This window comes from Stegostoma tigrinum, chromosome 13 (assembly GCF_030684315.1).
Source record: "Stegostoma tigrinum isolate sSteTig4 chromosome 13, sSteTig4.hap1, whole genome shotgun sequence".
Classification (NCBI taxonomy): domain Eukaryota; kingdom Metazoa; phylum Chordata; class Chondrichthyes; order Orectolobiformes; family Stegostomatidae; genus Stegostoma; species Stegostoma tigrinum.
Window position 1 is genome coordinate 62,624,803 of NC_081366.1, and position 18,629 is coordinate 62,643,431.

General features: G+C 42.3%; 1 protein-coding gene across 2 annotated transcripts in view; it reads left to right on the forward strand.

The window, feature by feature from the left end:
* ssbp1 (single-stranded DNA binding protein 1) overlaps positions 1 to 18,629 on the forward strand; it is a 33,044-nt gene that overhangs the window by 3,048 nt on the left and 11,367 nt on the right. The window contains exons 2-5 of one of the 2 annotated variants that reach the window (XM_048542993.2): positions 4,110 to 4,161; positions 4,578 to 4,622; positions 6,553 to 6,613; positions 7,154 to 7,294. In XM_048542993.2, the coding sequence (XP_048398950.1) occupies positions 4,596 to 4,622; positions 6,553 to 6,613; positions 7,154 to 7,294 (229 nt within the window). In that variant the 5' untranslated portion in view covers positions 4,110 to 4,161; positions 4,578 to 4,595. The remainder of the gene's footprint in view (positions 1 to 4,109; positions 4,162 to 4,577; positions 4,623 to 6,552; positions 6,614 to 7,153; positions 7,295 to 18,629) is intronic. The other variant, XM_048542994.1, reaches the window with a different exon arrangement.

Here is an 18,629-nt window from a genome sequence, read left to right on the forward strand (position 1 = left end):
GTGGACATGATCTATCTGGATTTCCTTGAAGCTTTTAACAGGAGGCTGCTAAATAGAGATGTGCCCATGCTGTTAGGAGCAGTGTACTGGCATGGATAGAGGATAGGTTGACTGGCAGAAGAGTAGGGATAAAGGGGTCTTTTTCAGGATGGCAACTGGTGACTAGTGCAGTTCTGCAGAGGTCTATTTTGGGACCGCAAGAATTTACGTTCTACATTAACTATCTCGATGAAGGAACTGAGGGCGTTGTTGCTAAATTGGAGAAGGTGACGTACTGTCATTGTAACAGTGAGTGTGAGAGACTGATGGAAGTAACTCAACGAGTATCATAGACTGACATTCTGTCCCTGCAACACAGTAAGCATCAGTGATTGATGCATCGTGGGAGAGACTGGTGCACTGTAACTGTAAAACACAGTGAATAATACAGTCTCCCCAAAGTCTATCCACCATCTAGCAGTGGCAGTAGTGTGATCTATCTACAAGATGCACTACAGGCATTCACCAAACATCTTTAACAACACCTTCCAAACCCATAACCTCTGCCATGTAGAAGGCCAACGGCAGCAGATATTTTGGAACACCGCCACCTGCAAGTTCCCCTCTAAGACATTCACAATGCTGACCAGGAAATATATCACCCATTCCTTCACTGTCACTGAATCTAAATCTTGGAATTGTTTCCCTAACGCATTGTAGGTCAACCTACAATCACATGGCCTTCAGATCAAGAAGGCACTCACTTCTCAAAGGCAGTGATGGATAGGCAATAAACGTTGGTCCAGCCTGTGTCGCCTAAGTCCCATGAGTGAGACGAAAAATTCCCCCTAAATAATCTTCTTCATTCTCCTGACAGCCCCTGTACAACCAGCTCCATCCTCACATAGCTCTGTACAACCAGCTCTGTTCACCTCCCTCTGTTCTCCTTGGAGCAAGTGAGATTAATGGAAGAGTCTTTGGAGTTTACAAGATAATGACAGGTTTAAATAATGTAGCAGTAAGAAATGGTAGTGTTGCATCAGCTGATTATACAGGAACATGTCAGTACAGAATTCAAAGTCTCTGGTAAGTGATGCCTGGAGAATGTAAGAAGTGAGCTTTATTTTACAGAGTGGCAATGTCCTGGAATTTTTTTGCCTGCCAGTATAGTGGAGGGAAAAAAAAATTCAATAAGGAATTTGAATAGGTGAATTTACATCACAGAGTTGCAGAGCATGACTGGAGGAATGGAATTGGATTGCACTGTGCAGGGATTGCTCAAGTTCTGAAGAAGGGTTATAGGAGCTGAAGCATTAACTCTGCTTTCCCACCACAGATGCTGCCAGGTTTGCTGAGCTTCTCCAGCAGTTTCTGGTTTTGTTGCTGTACAGGGAGATAGTATGGAAGTGATAGGCTTAATGACCTCCTCAGCACCAAGAATGATTGTGTCAGTGTGTTGTAAGTTTGTAATACATTTGGAATATTAGTGTCATAGTCTGACATGAGGTGTGCCCTCAGATTGGTCTGAGCTGAGACTTACTGTAACCTTATATGTAGGCTGCCTTCTTAAAAATGATCAGTACAGTTTTATAGAACATTACAGCACATTACAGGCCCTTCGGCCCTCGATGTTGTGCCGACCTGTCATACCGACCTGAAGCCCATCTAACCTATACTATTCCATGTACGTTCAATGACGACTTAAATGTACCTAAAGTCGGCGAATCTACTACCTTTGCAGGCAAAGCGTTCCATTCCCTTACTACTCTCTGAGTAAAGAAACCACCTCTGACATCTGTCCTATATCTTTCACCCCTCAATTCAAAGCTATGCCCCCTTGTGCTCGCCGTCACCATCCTAGGAAAAAGGCTCTCCCTATCCACCCTATCTAACCTTCTGATTATTTTACATGTTTCAATTAAGTCACCTCTCAACCTTCTTCTCTCGAATGAAAACAGCCTCAAATCTCTCAGCCTTTCCTAGTAAGACCTTCCCTCCATACCAGGTAACATCCTAGTAAATCTCCTCTGCACCCTTTCCAAAGCTTCCACATCCTTCTTATAATGCGGTGACCAGAACTGTATGCAGTACTCCGAGTGCACCAGAGTTTTGTACAGGTGCAGCATAACTTCTTGGTTCCGGAACTCGATCCCTCTATTAATAAAAGCAAATGTTCCTATGTTTTAATCCAGGACATGTTTAGCATATTTCACTACTATTCTGAAAGATATTGAATCCAGAAGTGAGAAACCTATTTGCACATTCTCCCCGTGTCTTCGTGGCTTTCCTCCGGGTGCTCCGTTTTCCTCCCACAGTCCAAAGATGTGCAGGTTAGGTGGATTGGCCATGCTAAATTGCCCGTAGTGTTCAGGGCTGTGTGGGTTGTAGGGGGATGGGTCTGGGTGGGATGCTTCAAGGGATGGTGTGGACTTGTTGGGCCGAAGGGCCTGTTTCCACACTGAAAGGAATCTAATAATAATATTAACAAATGCGCAGATTTAAAATAAGTAAATTTACTTAAATATAAAAGTAAAACCAGTTTCTCCTATTCTTGCAGGCCTGGTTTGCTTGCAGATTCACTTTCTAGATTGAAAGGTTTGAAGACTTGAATCAACTTCAGCCAGCTATGATGGCTTCTGTCATTGAATAGTTTGAGGTTGCTTCTACAGGTGGGCTGAGGAGAAAATCTAGGAAAGGTTGGAGGCTGCTTTGTTTCACTTTTGTTCTTGATACAAAAACAGAAATTGCTGGAGAATCACAGCATATGTAGTGAGAAAACAGAGCTGGAAAATGCTCACCGGACTCAAGATGTTAACTCTTGTTTTCTTCCCACAAATGGTGCTAGATCCGCAGATCTCCAACACGCACAGTTCTTTGTTTAATTTTTTTATTGATGTTGTACTGTAGTGGTTTGTCTGTAAGCCTTTGTCTCCCTATTGAGAAGCTGCTGGTTCTCCTCAAAATGGCTGTTTTACCAGCCACCTTTTTCACAATAAAACAATATTTCACATAAAGTTTGAATTATTGCTCCATAAAGGTAAGTGAGTTCATAGAACTGAAATATATCATAGAATTCCTGCAGTGAGGAAAGGGGCTACACCAAGACTCCAAAGAAAATCCCACCCACACCCAGCTCCCACTCTATCCCTGTAATCCCACATTTATCAGGGAGAGCCTGCTCGTCCCTGGACACTATGGGGCGATTTACCATTACCAACCCACCTAAACCTGAACATCTTTGGACTGTGGGAGGAAATTGGAGCATCCAGCGGGAATTCATGGAGACACTGAGAGCGCAGTCGCCCAAGGCTAGAATCAAACTTAGGTCCCTGGTGCTGTGAGGCAACAGTGCTAACCACTGAGCCACCCTGCCACCCCATTTTCCTTTAAATCAAAGTCAATACAGGAGCTAATATAAATATCCTACTGGTTAGTTACAGTGGATTTCCACATGATGTTCCCTCTTGTCTTCTGTTTACCACTGCTGAAGGTTTTTTGCTTCACATTTTTGAGAGATCAGTGGATAGCCCTGGAAGTCTTGAATTATTGAATAACCCTTTGTGATTGATTCTTAAGATAGTTTGAGTGGCTGAGATTGAATCCATAAGAGAAGTCATGTTGCTTTAAGGGGGCCTTGTAAGGCTCCCTGTTTCCATTTAAAGACAGATCACAAAATATGTGTCATATCATTAAACCATCATCTTTGTTCAGGATGAATCCTGGTTCAATTAGAGCTTATCTGAACATTTTACACTGTGGAAGTTGTAGGGGGTCTTTTTGAACTCTAAAAGACACCCCCCGACAACGAGAGTCTTGCCTCCACAGTAGCACTTCTTTATTAAAGCTTGCAATCGATTACAGCAGGGAGAGCTCCAAGATACAGTCACATAGGACGGTTAGGGAGGCTCTGAACATGTCGGGCGATCCCTAACTTTGTGGCTTTACAAAGCATGAGTAATTTCTAACTATGTCGTTGCCAGTCATGTGTCTGTCTCTATCTTTGTTCCCCATCTGTCTGTTTTTCTGGCCCTTGATCCTGATATGGCCTAATGTTATTATGTTATCAGGTTAATATGGTTAGAGATCTCCATCCTTAATCATACCTTTGTTCCTGTTTCGTTTGCTAATAGAGACATCGTTTTCATGTGAGATAGAGCGCCATTACCTGCTTGTGGATATCTGGTCAGTATGGTTAAAGATCTATCTCCTTCGTTAATCATGTCAGTGTTCCTGTTCTGCTTGCTAACAAGGGGCATTGTTTTTGTGCGAGGCAGAGTGCCATTATGTGCTTGTGGATATCAACTTCCCTGTTATTTCGTTATACTTGTATAATGATCTTATTGCTATGTTAGCCCAAGTGTACCATCTTGGTTTTGTGGTTTGTAATTTATGTAACAAAATGCTGATGAGTTAGTTTGGGCCTGTTTAGCTGTCTTCCTTCTTATTCATTTCAATGTTGTCTCTATCCCTTCCCTGGTATGGCCTAAGATACATACCGGTTTGTGTATAACATGATGAAGGCTTAGGGTTAGATAATGGTAGGGGGTGTTTCATCAGAAGTGTGACTTAACAATCTGCCTTCTTTAAAACCTCTTCAGGGACAAGCTGTGCACCAGATGATGTTGAGAAGATCTATCTTCAAAGTGAGTTCACTGTTTAATTAATTATTCAGTACGAATTTGGGTTCTTTGGGGTTGATTGTGCCACACAGTTTGGTTCAAAGCCAGTCCTTCTGATCATTTGTTTGTGACTCAGCGCAGTGGACAGACTGTATTGATTAGCCCATCAGCTGAGGTGACAGTGAGGGTTCCATAGAACCCCTACAGTGTGGAAACAGGCCCTCCGGCCCAACAAGTCCACACCAGAACATCTGCCCAGACCTATCCCCTATTACCCACCTAATCTACACATCCCTGAACACAATGGGTAATTTAGCGTGGCCAATCCACCTAGCCTGCACATCTTTGGACTGTGGGAGGAAACCAGGCCAACCAGAGAAAACCCACGCAGACACTGGGAGAATGTGCAAACTCCACACAGGCAATCACCTGAGGATGGAATCGGTCCCTGGTGCTGTGAGGCAGCAGTGTGAATCAGTGAACAATTGTGCTGCCCCACAGTTACTGACGGCAGTTCTTTGGACAATGCGGTATATTGACTCAATAAAGTGCCACATTATAAACTTGCTGGAACAATTGAAGCCTATGCAGTGATAAGGAATTAACCCAAGCAACTAAAATGAGAGAAATATGAAGGCTGTGGGAAAAGGCAGATGGATGTGAATATCTGAGTTGCTCCTGCATACAGACAGCATGGATTGAATGGCCTCCTTCCGTGCTATTACCATTCTTATAAGTTTGGGTAACGGCCTATCACACAGACATTTTAAACCTTTATATATGATTACAAAATGAAATGGTCCTCCTCACTGGGAATTAAGTCCCATTATTTCCAGAGTTGGTGCTAAAGTTACAATTTCATCAAACTATACAAAATTTCACTGATGTACTTGTCCATTTAAACACAGGCAAACTAAAAACATGGACCAGGTCTCTGTGCTTCACAAAAGTTTATTTAAATAAAAGTAAACAGATTCTAATTGTGGGTAAACAAAATTGAACTATTGTACTATTGTACAATAACTCTACTAGTTAAAACTCAAAACCTCCTAAAACCCAATCACAACAAAAGTCAGACCAAAAAACTTTGGTATTATGAGTGGAGGGGTTAACCTGGGAAGGCAGTTCAATGGCCCTGTCTGCAGTGTTCACTGAAATGATCGTTTTGGTTGCCAGCGCTTACTTCTCATTGGTCTCTCTTTTCCAGGTACTTTCACATGTTTGCATGAGGCAGAAAGCCACTGGTTCACAAATTATAAAGTCTCAGACTTCCTGTTTAAAATCAACAACTTACAGAAACATGAAGGAAAAAGAACTGGCTTTATTCAATCTTCAAATATTTTCTACCGCAGAGAGAAAGACAACAACTCCCCTTCTGGAGGTCCAAAGACTTTTACAAAATAATTCACACTGCGAAGCTGTTCAGCTTTGCAGGAGCCAATCACTAAGTTGTCAGCAGATACAACTAGTCACAACTCCACAAACCAATAAGGTATTGTTGCTGACTGAAACACATTTTATACAAGGCCCTGGTGTCAGTCCATCTGCAGCCTCTACCACTGATTGAATAAAGCAGCAGGGCAACCAACACTTAACAATGAATTTCAGTAATTTGCTTTTAAAAACTGCAGCAAACCCTTTACATTCCTTGATTTTCATATTTCAGTTCACTATCAAAAATACAGAAAAGTAAAAAGTTATGATCTTTTCCACCATTTAGTGAGGTCAGTCTGACTGTTTTCCTGGGTCAGGATAGATTAGTCTGAGTGTATGATATTATACAGCCCTGTTAGACCACCTGTTTGGGATAAGACTGGTTGGTCACTCCACCTGTTTGGGATTAGGCTGGTCAATCTGACCCCTGTTTGAGATCAGACTAGTTGGTCTGACCACTTGTTCTGGACTGGATTTTGACTGTTTGACACTACATGACGGTCATGTTGTATTCCTTCAGGTAATCCATCAGCAAGTGCAACATCAGGTCACTGATGCCTCTTCTCTTATATTGGAGAGATGTGAGTACGCTGACTGATTTTCTTTGCTCAATGTTTAATCTGCATTCAGACCAGATTCCACCAGCCTCTCCCTCCTCCCGTTCCCCCACATTGCCCCTCTCTCCCACCCCATTCTAGCTTCACTCTCTCCGCTTGGTAATGCAAAATGTGCTTACCATTGAAGTAAAAGACCTGTTATCCGTCTTATACCTGTAAGGACAGAATCGTAAGGATACCAAATCTCAAACGGAAGCAACTATTCCATCTGCTCAAGAAATGGGTACTGTTGGCTGGCAACACGCTTCAGATTGAGCTTTTGCCATGCACAATGCACCAAGCAACTGTAATCCCTATTAAAATTTAACAAAAACGCAATGCCTTGGGTGAGGGTGGGTGATGGTCCATTTAACACTACTTGAGTATATCCTCTTTCCTCTCCTGTTCAACGTTATTCTGATTCAACTCCAATCTGGTGCTTTGTGAAGATATTACCATGTGGTTTCTGGTGCAGACTGGATTACTGAGATAATGTTGGTATTCTGCATGTTTCTTTCCCTCCAGCTCTGAACCGCGTCCAGCTGCTCGGCCGGGTTGGGCAGGACCCTGTGATGCGACAGGTGGATGGCAAGAATCCAGTGACAATTTTCTCCTTGGCAACCAATGAAATGTGGAGGTCAGGGGACAGTGATACATTTACATCAGGTAATGGTACTAGACAGCAAAGACTTAACAATGCTGTTTGAATATTTGCTGCTGAGAAGTTGTTTGAAGTTTTATTTATTTCTGTGCTGTGAGCATCTCTAACTTGTTGTTAAGTCATCAACTGCCCTTGAGATGATACTACAGTCTGTTTCAGATGTCCATCTTGTGAATCTCAGTGCCCACCCACCATAACATGATAATGGACTGGACTTGTTAAAATATTAAAGAAATATTATCGTCTTAGGACACACTTTCCTCCACAGTGTCTGATATCCCATTTGCAAGTTACCCTCATCTTTCTGGATTAGTGATTTCAGTTATAAGTGATTCTGTAAATGTGCTCATGTCAGTACTTCAGGTTAGAATTAAATTCTTGCATCACTGTTTGAATTCTGGTGCATTAGTTTACAACAGAAGTGTACGTTCACAAGATCTGGGCAATGCTGGTGTGGTTTGCATTTATTGCCCAGTCCTAATTGCCCAGAGGGCAGTTAACAGTGAACCACATTGATGTTACAGTCAATCAGACCAAGTAATGATGGCAGTTTCTTTCCCTGAAGGACATTAGTAAACCAGGTAAGTTTTTTTTCAGGCAATCAACAATAGTTTAAAGTTTTTGAGAAGATTTGTAGCTTGGGTTGTGAATGAGGTTATAGACATGCTCGTCGAGCCGGTGCGTTTGGTTACAAATGTCTCATCACCCTGCTAGGTAACACCATCCTTGCACCTCCGGTGATGCGTTAGTGTTCTGTCCTGCTTGTGGTTTATGTGCTTTGGTTTACTGGGATGGTTGGCATTACTGTTTTTCAGTGGTTTGTATATCGTTTCCAGTTCAGTGTGTTTGTTGAGGAAGTTCCAGTTGGATTGCCAGGCCTCCAGGAATTCCCTGACATGTCTCTGTTTGGCTTGTGCTATTATGGATGTGTTGTCCGAGTAGAAGTTGTGTCCTTCTTTGTCCGTATGTATTGAGAGGAGTTAGAATTGGTTGTGTCACTTGGTGGCTAGTTGGTGTTTGTGTATCTTTATTGTCAGTTCGCTTCCAGTTTGGCTATGTAATGTTTTTCACAGTTCTTGATGGTATTTTGTATATTATGTTAGTTTTATTCATTGTGAGCATGGGATCCTTTATGTTCATCAGTGGCTGTTGCAGGGTGGTTGTTGGTCTGTGGGCTACCCTGATACCTAGGGATCTGAATAGACTTGTGATCATCTCTGATATGTCTCTGATGTACGTTAAGGTAATTAATGTGTCTGGCGATATTGTGTCTTCTTGTTGTGGTCTGTCGCGGAGGTAACCGTGGATTGTGCTTTTTGGGCAACCATTCCTTTTAAAAACTCCGTATAAGTGCTCCTGTTCTGTCTTGCGCAGTTCTGGATGGCTAGTGTGTTGTGGCCTGTTTGAATAATGTCCTGATACAGTTCCGCTTATGGGTGTTGGGGTGGTTGCTGGTTTAGTTAAGCATCTGTTAATTAAGCATTTAGTTAATAAACCTGCTTGACAAGCAAGTCAACAACCTAATCAACAATAGTTCCATGGTCACCATTAGACTATTCATTACAGATTTCTACTGAATTAAATTTCACTATCTGTCCTGGTGGGATTTTAAACTGTGATCCCAGGGTGGTGAAGATGGCATATGGGATGTTTTCCTTCATTGGGTGAGACACAGAATATTGGAGTGAGGAAGTGTTGTCACAACTGTATGAAACATTGGTCAGGTCACAGAAGGAACACTACGCAGTTTGGGGTTGCCGCGTTATTGGAAGGACATGATTGCACTGGAGAGGGTGCAGGGGAGTTATGAGAAGAGATTGGATAGGTTGGGTTTATTTTCCTTGAAGCAGAGGAGGCTGATTGGGGAATCTGATGGAGATATATAAAATCATGAGGCATAGACAGAGTAGATTGTGAGAATTCCTTCCCCATGTCTGTGACCAGAGTGTACAAATTTAAGGTGTGGAGTAAACGGTTTAGAGGAGATCTGAGTAAGTAAATTTTTTGCCCAGAGGCTGGGAGATGTACATGGAAGATGCTGCCTGACAAGAGTGATGGAGGCAGATACTCTTGCAACATGTAAAAAGCATATAGATGAGGGCTTAAATTGCAGACTCTTGACCAAGTGCAGATAAATGGGATTAGAGTTTTTAGGGTTTATTGGTCGGCATAGCGTGGACCAGATGACCTGTTTCTGTGAGAGATAATGGGAACTGCAGATGTTGGAGAATTCCAAGATAATAAAATGTGAGGCTGGATGAACACAGCAGGCCAAGCAGCATCTCAGGAGCACAAAAGCTGACGTTTCGGGCCTAGACCCTTGAGGGTCTAGGCCCGAAACGTCAGCTTTTGTGCTCCTGAGATGCTGCTTGGCCTGCTGTGTTCATCCAGCCTCACATTTTATTATCATGACCTGTTTCTGTGTTGTTTTAATGGAATTAAAAAATCTAATCAAATGACGATTGTCATTAAAATACCATCTCATTCACTAGTGCCCTTTAGGGAAGTATATCCCTGACCTATATGTGACCTTGCTAGCAATGAGTGCTTCCTATAAACAAATTTAAGAAAGAGGAGTTGTAATCTCATGTATGCTACATGGCTACAGTGCTGTTTGTGGCGTAGGGGTTACAGCACAATTTAAGAGTCCCCAAATCATGAACTGGCTATAAAAAGAGGAAGTCCTGGAGGTCTTAAAATGTAAAAAGGGTGATAAATCCCCAGGACTTGATCATATGCATCTCAAGCCTTCATGGGAAGCTAAGGAAGAAATTGCGGGGGCTTCGAGTCGAGATATTTATTTCGTTGACCACCATGAGTGAGGTGCCTGAAAGCTGGAGGATGACTAATGTTGAGTCATTATTTAAGAAAGGCTGCAAAGAAAAGCCAGGGAACTACAGACAGTCATACAGATACTTGGGGCATGTTAAGAAGATTAAGATTGGGAATGTTAAGATTGGGAATTCATAGCTATTACAGAAACTTGGCTGAGAGATGGACAAGATTGGCAGCTCAATATTGGGAAAGGAGGCAAGAAAGGAAGGGGGCAGTGGTGATTTTGATTAAGAAATACATTGCTGCAACTAGAGAATATATTTCTGAAAAATCATCCTCTGAAAATGTATGGGTAGAAATAAGAAAGGAAAGATCACCTTGATGAATTGTATTATAGGTCCCCTGTACTCAGTGGGAAATTGAGGAAAAAAAATGTAGGGATTTGTGTAAGAATAATAAGGTTGCAATAATGGAGAATTTTAATTTTCCAAACATTGACTGGGATTACCATAGTGTTAAAGGTTTGCATGATGAAGAATTTGTCAAATGTGTTCAAGAAAATTTCCTTTATCAATGTGTGGATGCTCCGACAAGAGAAGGAGCAAAACTAGACCTTTTGGGCAATAAGTCGGGGTAGGTGACTGAAAAAAGCAGGGGAACACTTTGGTCTGGCGATTATAATGCTGTTAGTTCCAAAATGGTTATAAAAAAGGATAAGCCTTCTATAAAAGTTAAAGTTTTGAATTGGAGTAAGGCAAATTTTAATGGTATGAGACAAGAACTTTCAAAAGTTGATTGGAGTAGACTGCAGGTAAAAGGCCATCAGACAGGTAGGAAACATTCAAGCGTGTGATGACGAGAGTTCAGAGGCATTGTATTCCTGTTAGAGTGTAGGCTAAGGCTGGTAACATCAAGGAACAACAGATGAATAAAGATACTGAGGCTATATTCATGAATAGAAGAGAACCTTATTTTAGATATAGACAACTTGGTTCAATTGAACATCTTAATCAATATAATGAATGTAGGGGCATTCGTAGGAAAGAAATCAAGAAAGCAGATAGGGGTTATTGGAGAGCATTGGCAGGTAATGTTAAGAATAATCCAAAGAGATTCTACAAATACATAACAGCAAAAGGGTATTTAGAGAGAGGCTAGGGCCTCTGGAAAGCTCAAGGAGGTCGTCTTTTTGTTGAACCCTAGGAAATGGGAGAGATACTAAATGAATATTTCACATCAGTTTTTACTGCGGAGAAAGAAATGGAGCCCAGAGAATGCAGAGAAATAAACTTCAGTGTTTTAAAAACAGTTCACATTATTTCTTTGTAAGTTTGGGGGGGTCTTAGAAAATATAAAGGTGGGTAAATCTCCGGGACCTGATCTAATGTATCCCAGAACATTGTGGGAAGCAATGCGGGAAATTGCAAGACCTTCCCTTGAAGAAATATTTGCATCATCCATAACTGCGGGTGAGGTGCCTCATGGCTGGAGCGTGGATGTTGTACCACTGTCAGGTTCGTTTTCGGAGACCCTCACAGACTTGATGCAATAACCTGTTTAGAAAAACCCAAATCCTTTTATTACCAAGTAAGCACACGCTGTGGGGAATCACTGTACTTAACCCGGCACAGAGTGCAGAGTCTCCCCGAGCAGTGGACAGTCCCTGCTTTTTATACTTTACTAAGTACATAATACAAAAAACAATTTTACATCTCACAATGACATGATGCATGAAACAATTATTACACAACAGACAAAGACACGATACCAAACAATTATTACATCAAGAACATAAAAGACCAGGATATAGTATCGATTGTTCGTGAAGTGGCTGCTAATGGCAGGAGGCGATTTCAAGTTGTTAGGGAGACAGATTGTGATTTCAAGTTGCCAGCGTGTCTGGCTAGAACAAAGTCAGTGCCCTGGCCCCTTTGTCAGCGACAGAAGTTACATACTTCAGAAGTCTCACACCTTGACAAATGTTCCTCACTTAACCTTATTTAAGACAGTTTAATTCTAATTTTATTCAGTCAGGAAGCTTAAGACGGTGTCTGCATACCGATGTGTGGATTACAAAGTCTTACACTGAATTCCTAGCTGGGCAGGAAGCTTCAGGGCAGTGCCTGCATACCTATGTGTAGGCAGAAAAAAGACATTGATTTCTATACTTCTATAAATTAATGGGGTGTTATCCAAGTAACATCTCACCATTGTTTAAGAAGGGAGTGAATCCGAGATGTCCTGCTACCTGGGAGGCATTCTAGCCTGGGTGAGGTACCCAGATTCGGTCGGGGCACACTTCAAACTGTGATCAGGTCTTGGACAGGTGCAAGCCTTGCCCTGACCGAGTTTGAACAACTTCCATACATGGGAAGTGGTCTGTTTTCCAAAGGGAGTGAATCCGAGACATCCTGCACCTGGGAGGCTTCTTAGCCCATGTGAGGTAGCCAGATTTGGTCGGTGCCGACCTCCAATTGTGCCCCAGTTTCAGGCAGGGTGCATGCCTTGCTCCAAGTGAGTTTGCCTGGGTTTCCTCCAGGTGCTCCGGTTTCCTCCCACAGTCCAAAGATGTGCCGGTTAGGTGGATCGGCTTGATGGGCCGAATGGCCTACTTCTGCACTGCAGGGATTCTATGAAAAGGTTATAAGGAGAAACCAGGGAAACTGTAGACCTGTAAGTGTGACTTCAGTCATGGATAAATTATTGGAGGTGATTATAAAAGATAGAATTTATGGACATTTTGAGAGGCAGAAATTAATCAGGGATAGTCAGCATGGTTTTGAGTGAGGAAAATTGTGTCTCAGAAACTTGATTTGTGTGTTTTTTAAGGAAGTTACTAAAAAGATTGATGCGGGCAGAGCAGCTGACGTTTATTTAGATTTCAGTAAAGCCTTTGACAAGGTTACACATAATTGCCCTAACTGCAGGAGATAGAGACTGATGGTAGAGGATTGCTTTTTGGATTGGAGGCCTGTCGCCAGTGTGGTGCACTGCAGGGACTGGTTATGGATCCCCTTTTGTTTGTCATTTATGTAAATGATTCGGATGAGAATATAGAAGGCATGGTTAGCATATTTGCAGATGACACCAAAATTGAAGGCATAGTAGACAGTGCAGAAGATTTTCTTAGATAACAAAGGAATCATGATCAAATGGGTTAATGGACTGAAAAATGGCAGAGTTCAATCTGGATATACGCAAGCTATTCCATTTTGGTACAGAAAGCAAGCTTGTATACTTCATGGTAGGCCTTGGGTGGTGTTGTAGAACAGGGGATCCTGGGGGTGGGGGTACACAGTTCTTTGAAGTTTGCATCACATATGGACAGGGTGATTAAAAAGGCATTTGGCACGCTTGCCTTCATTGCTTAGTCCTTTGAGTATAGGAGTTGGGAAATCACGTTGAGGCTGTACACGACGTTGGTGAAGCCTCTTCTGGAATACTCTGTCCAGTTCTGTTTTCCCAGTTATAGGAAGACATTGTTAAGTAGGAGAGGGTTTAGAAGTGATTTACCAGGATGTCACCAGCTGTAGAAGGTTTGAGTTGTAAAAAAAGGCTGGATAGGCTGGGACTTCTTTCATTGGATAGTAGGAAGTTGAGAAGTAGCCTGATAGAAGTTTATAAAATAATGAGGAGTATAGACAGAGGTAATGGTAGTTGTTTCTATTTTCCTAGGATGAAAGATTTGAAGACCAGAGGGCACATTTTTAAGGTGAAATGAGGGAAATTTAAAAAAGATGTGAGAGGCAAATTTTTTACACATGGGGTGGTTCACCTGTGGAATGAATGTCCTGAGGAAGTGGTAGATGCAAGTACAATGATAGTGTTTAAAAGACATTTGATGGGTACATGATTGGGAAAGGTTCGATAGGATATAGGTCAGGAGGTGACAGGTGGAACCAGTTTAGTTTAGGATTGTATTTGGTATGGACTGGTTGGACCGAAAAATCTGTTTTCATACTGTATAAATCTATGGCTCTACAAGACTCTGAGACAGAGGATCTATATGCTTTTGGAATGACAAGGACTGCTTAGGGAAAGTCAGCATTCTTGCGTGTGTGTGGGAAATTGTGTCTGTCAAATTTGGTTGAAGTTTTCGAAGAGGTGACCAAGAAGGCAGAACAGTCGACAGTGTCTGCATGGACTTTAGCAAGGTCTTCAACAAAGTTCCCTGTGGTAGGACTGGTTGGTAAGGTTAGATCACATGAGATCCAAGGAGATCTTGCCAAGTGGATAGAAAGTTGGCTCAATGGTAGGAGATAGAGGGTTGTTCCAGATGGTTGTGGTTTAGACTGGAGGCCTGTGACTAGTGGTGTGCTGCAAGGAACGGTGCTATGTCCATTGCTGTTTAATGTTTATATAAACAATTTGGATAAGAATATAGGAGGCATGGTTTGTAAGCTTGCAGATGACACCAAAATTAATAGACAGTGAAGAAGGTTATTCGAGAGTACAATGTGATCTTCGTCAACTGGGCCAGTGGGTAGAGGATAGCAGATCGAATTTAATTGAGTTAAATGCAAGGTATTACATTCTCTTAAGGCAAACCAGGGCTGCACTTACACTGTTAATGGTAAGGCCCTGAGGAGTTTTACTGAGCAGAGAGTCCTTGCGATGCATATACATAGCTCCTTGAAAGTGATGTCACAGGTAGACAGCATGGTGATGAAGGCGTTTGGCATGCTTGCCTTCACCAGCCAGAGCATTGCATAAGAGTTGAGACAGCATGATACAGTTGTACAAGACATAGGTACACATTTGAAGTGCAATGTATAATTTTGTTCGCCATACAGCCTCAACGTGATTTCCCAACTCCTGTACTCAAAGGACTAAGCAATGAAGGCAAGCGTGCCAAATGCCTAGTGCCTTACCCAGGTATCTTCCCATAATCCTGCATATCCTTCCTTTTCAGAGAAAAATCCAATTCCCTTTTGAACTTGCCTTCATCACACTTTCAAACAGGATATTTCAGACCCTAAACACTCGAGTGAACCTGCGTCCACCACACTCTCAGTCAGTACATTCCAGACCCTAATTATGCAAGTGAACCACCATATTCTTAGTGCATTCCAGACCCTACTCGTTTGCCATGTGAAAACATTTGTTTTCGTGCTTTGATTGCTTTATTTGTCAATTGCCTTAAATCAGATTCCTCTTGATTATTCTACCAGTGGGAACAATTTCTCCCTCTCAGTTTGGCCTAGACCCATCATGATTTTAAAGCACCTCAGTCAAGTCTTCCCTCAGTCTTCTGCAAGGAAAATAGACCCAGCTTCACCAATCCATCTTCATCACTGAAATTCTTAACTCCAGAACAAGTCTCATAAACTGCACTCTTTATAATGCATTCACTTTCTTTCTCAAGTGCAGTGCTCAGAACTGGACACAATACCACACCTGAGGCCAAACTGTTCTTTGATACAGTGGTTCAAAAAGTCAGCTTACCACTACCTTCTCAAGGATAACTAGGGCACTTACGGTTTTGAGAAGGGTAGTTAACATACCACACTGAAGTATCCAGATAGGATGCTTTCTATTGGCGCAGCTATAAAAATTTTTAACAGTCCTTATGGACATAGAAAATTCCCTTAGCCTTCTGAGGAAGTTGTTGTGCTTTCTTGACCATTGCATCAACGTGAATGGACCTGGACAGATTGTTGGAATTTCGTGCTCTCAACTATCTCAACTTGGTGCTCTCACCCTCAGCACCATTGATGCAGCTCGGGCATGTCTTCTTCTCCATTTTCTGAGGTCAACGACAAGCTTTTTCATTTTGCTGATGTTGATAGAGGGATTGTTGTCTTTCTGCCACTAAGGTCTCAATCTGTTTCCTGTATTCTGTCTTGTCATTGTTGGAGATCCAACCTACAATGGTGGTATCATCAGCAAACTTGTAAATGGTGTTGGGGTGGAATTTGGCCACAGCGTCATGAGTGTGTAAGAGGTACAGTAGGAGGCTGAATATGCAGTCCTGCGGAGCACTATTGAGGATTATTTTGAACGAGGTGTTGCACCCTACTCATACTGATTGCAATCAATGGGTCAGGAAGTTCCATTTCTCAGTGAAAAATTTGCAGTGTGTGGACAAACAGAAACAGGGTTCCTTGTGTGCATTTCCATTCTTTGCTGTTCCCATCTGTCCAGAGCTTTGTCAATTGATGCCCAGTTCAGATTGCACTCCTTCAGGGTATTTTCACTGTCAGCAATCTTCAATGCGGAGTACCTGTTTGAGAGTGGCATACTCCGAAAAATCCTGCCTCTCTCTGCTTTTCCTAACGGCCATCTGTCTCTTAGCCTGAATCCTCATTGATATTTGGGCTGATACGCTCCTTGAACGTACAGCCTAGGGAAGTCTGACCCTCCCTGATACTGCAAAGTGACTCCAACTGCCTGATAAATTTAGAAACCCTGAGCTTGAGCTATAGCAGCAGAAGGTATTTCCTACATCTGTCTTCAATATGCATGAAGTATCCTGAGCTCCCACAAGGAACTGAAATTGCAGTCAACAGATGCTCATCCACCATGTGAAAGAAAAGCATCCAAATTCCCTTTAACAGTGTAGCACGTGCCCTGTTTAAATTATTTAAATTAGTATCTCAGGTCTAATTTGATTTACTATTATAGTGCCTTGACTTAGATGGGGAAATGAGGATAGGTGATGGCCTTCTGGATTATTACTGGATTTATTAATCCAATTACCTAGTTTATAGAACATATAACAGTACTGCGCAGGAATAGGCCCTACAGCCCATGGTGTTGTGCCAAACATGAAACAAAGTAAACTAATCCCTTCTGCCTGCCCTGTGTTCAAATCCCTCTGTTCCTTGCATTTCAATATGTGCATATCGAAAATTCCCTTAAATGCCTCTATCGTATATGCCTCCACCCACCACCCTAGCAGTGCGTTCCAGACTTCCACTGTCTGTGTGAAAAACACTTACCCCTCACATCTCCTTTGAACTTTCCTCCTCTCACCTTAAATACATGACCCCTAGTATTTGACATTTCAACTCTGGGAAAAAGATTCTGACCATCAACCCTAGCTTTGCATCATTATTTTATAGACTTCCCTCAGCTTCCACTGCTCCAGAGAAAGCAACTCAAGTTTTCCTAGCCTGTCCTTATAGCTCATACTCTCTAGTCCAGACAGCATCCTGGAAGACCTATTCTGTACCTTCTCCAAAGTCTCCACATACTCTCTGTAATGTGGTGACCAGAATTGAAAGCAGTGCACTAAGTGTGTCCTAACCAAAATTTTAGATAGTTGGAACATGACATCCTGACTCTCGTACTCAGTTCCCTGACCAATAAAGGCAAGCATGCTATACGCCTTCTCTACTATCTTATGTACTTGTGTGGACGCTTGCCTGGGTTAAACTCCATCTGCCGTTTTTACGCATGTATCTACACCATATTGTATCCTTTGACAGCTTCTATGCTATCCATAACTCCACTGACCTTTATATTGTCTGCAAACTTACTAATCCACTGATCTACATTTTTATCCAAGTCATTTAAAAGTACGGCAAACAGCGGACGTCCCAGTGTGGAACCACGGAACACCACTAGTCACAGAACTCCAGCCAGAAAAACCACTTCTGCACTACCCTGTGCCTTCTATGGGAAAGCCAATTCAGAATCTGAGCACCATGTCCTTGCGGATCCCATGCATCTTAATCTTCTGAATGAGCCTACCATGAAGGATCTTGTCAAAAGCCTTACTAGAATCCATGGAGGCAACATCCACTGCTCTACCCTCATCAATCACCTTCTTAACCTCTTTGAAAAATTCAATCAGTTAGACATGACCTACCTCACATAAAGCCATGCTGACTGGCCCTAATTAGGCAATGGTTCCTGAATGTGTGTAGAAATCCTATCCGTAAGAATTTGCTCCAGTAGCTTCCCAACCACCATTGTGAGACTCAGCAGTTTATAGTTTACTGGATTGTCCCTATTTCCTTTCTTGAACAGAGGAACAACATTTGCTATTCAGCAGTCTTGAACAGCGGAACAATATTTGCTATTCACCAGTCCTCCGGGATGTCTCCAGTCGCTAACGAAGGTGCAGAAATCTTTGTTAAGACCCCAGCAATCTCCTGCCTTGTCTCTCTCAATAACTTGGATTAGAAACCACTGGGTCCTTAATTCTCTTCAAAAGACCCAACAGCTTTCTTCATCTCAAAATGCCCTAGATCATTAGCATGCTGCACACTAATCTCACTATCCTCCATATCCTTCTCCTGGGTGAGTACCATCACAAAGTACTCATTTGGGATCATGCCCATATCCTCTGCATCCAGGTTCAAGTTCCCTCCTTTAGCATTGAGTGGTCCTACCTTCTCCCGAGTTATCTTCTTGTTGTATAGAATGCATTGGGATTCTCTTTAACCCTACCTGAGAATGACCAATCACATGCCTGTAAACAGCTGCCTTCCTATCTCTTTCCCCGTAAGGACAGTATAACGGTGGCTGAAAGAACTTTTGGTGAGGACTCGTCTACTGAGATTGCCGAGGAAGGTTTGTCGACTGAGTCAGTATGGGTGGAAGTTAGGAACAGCAAGG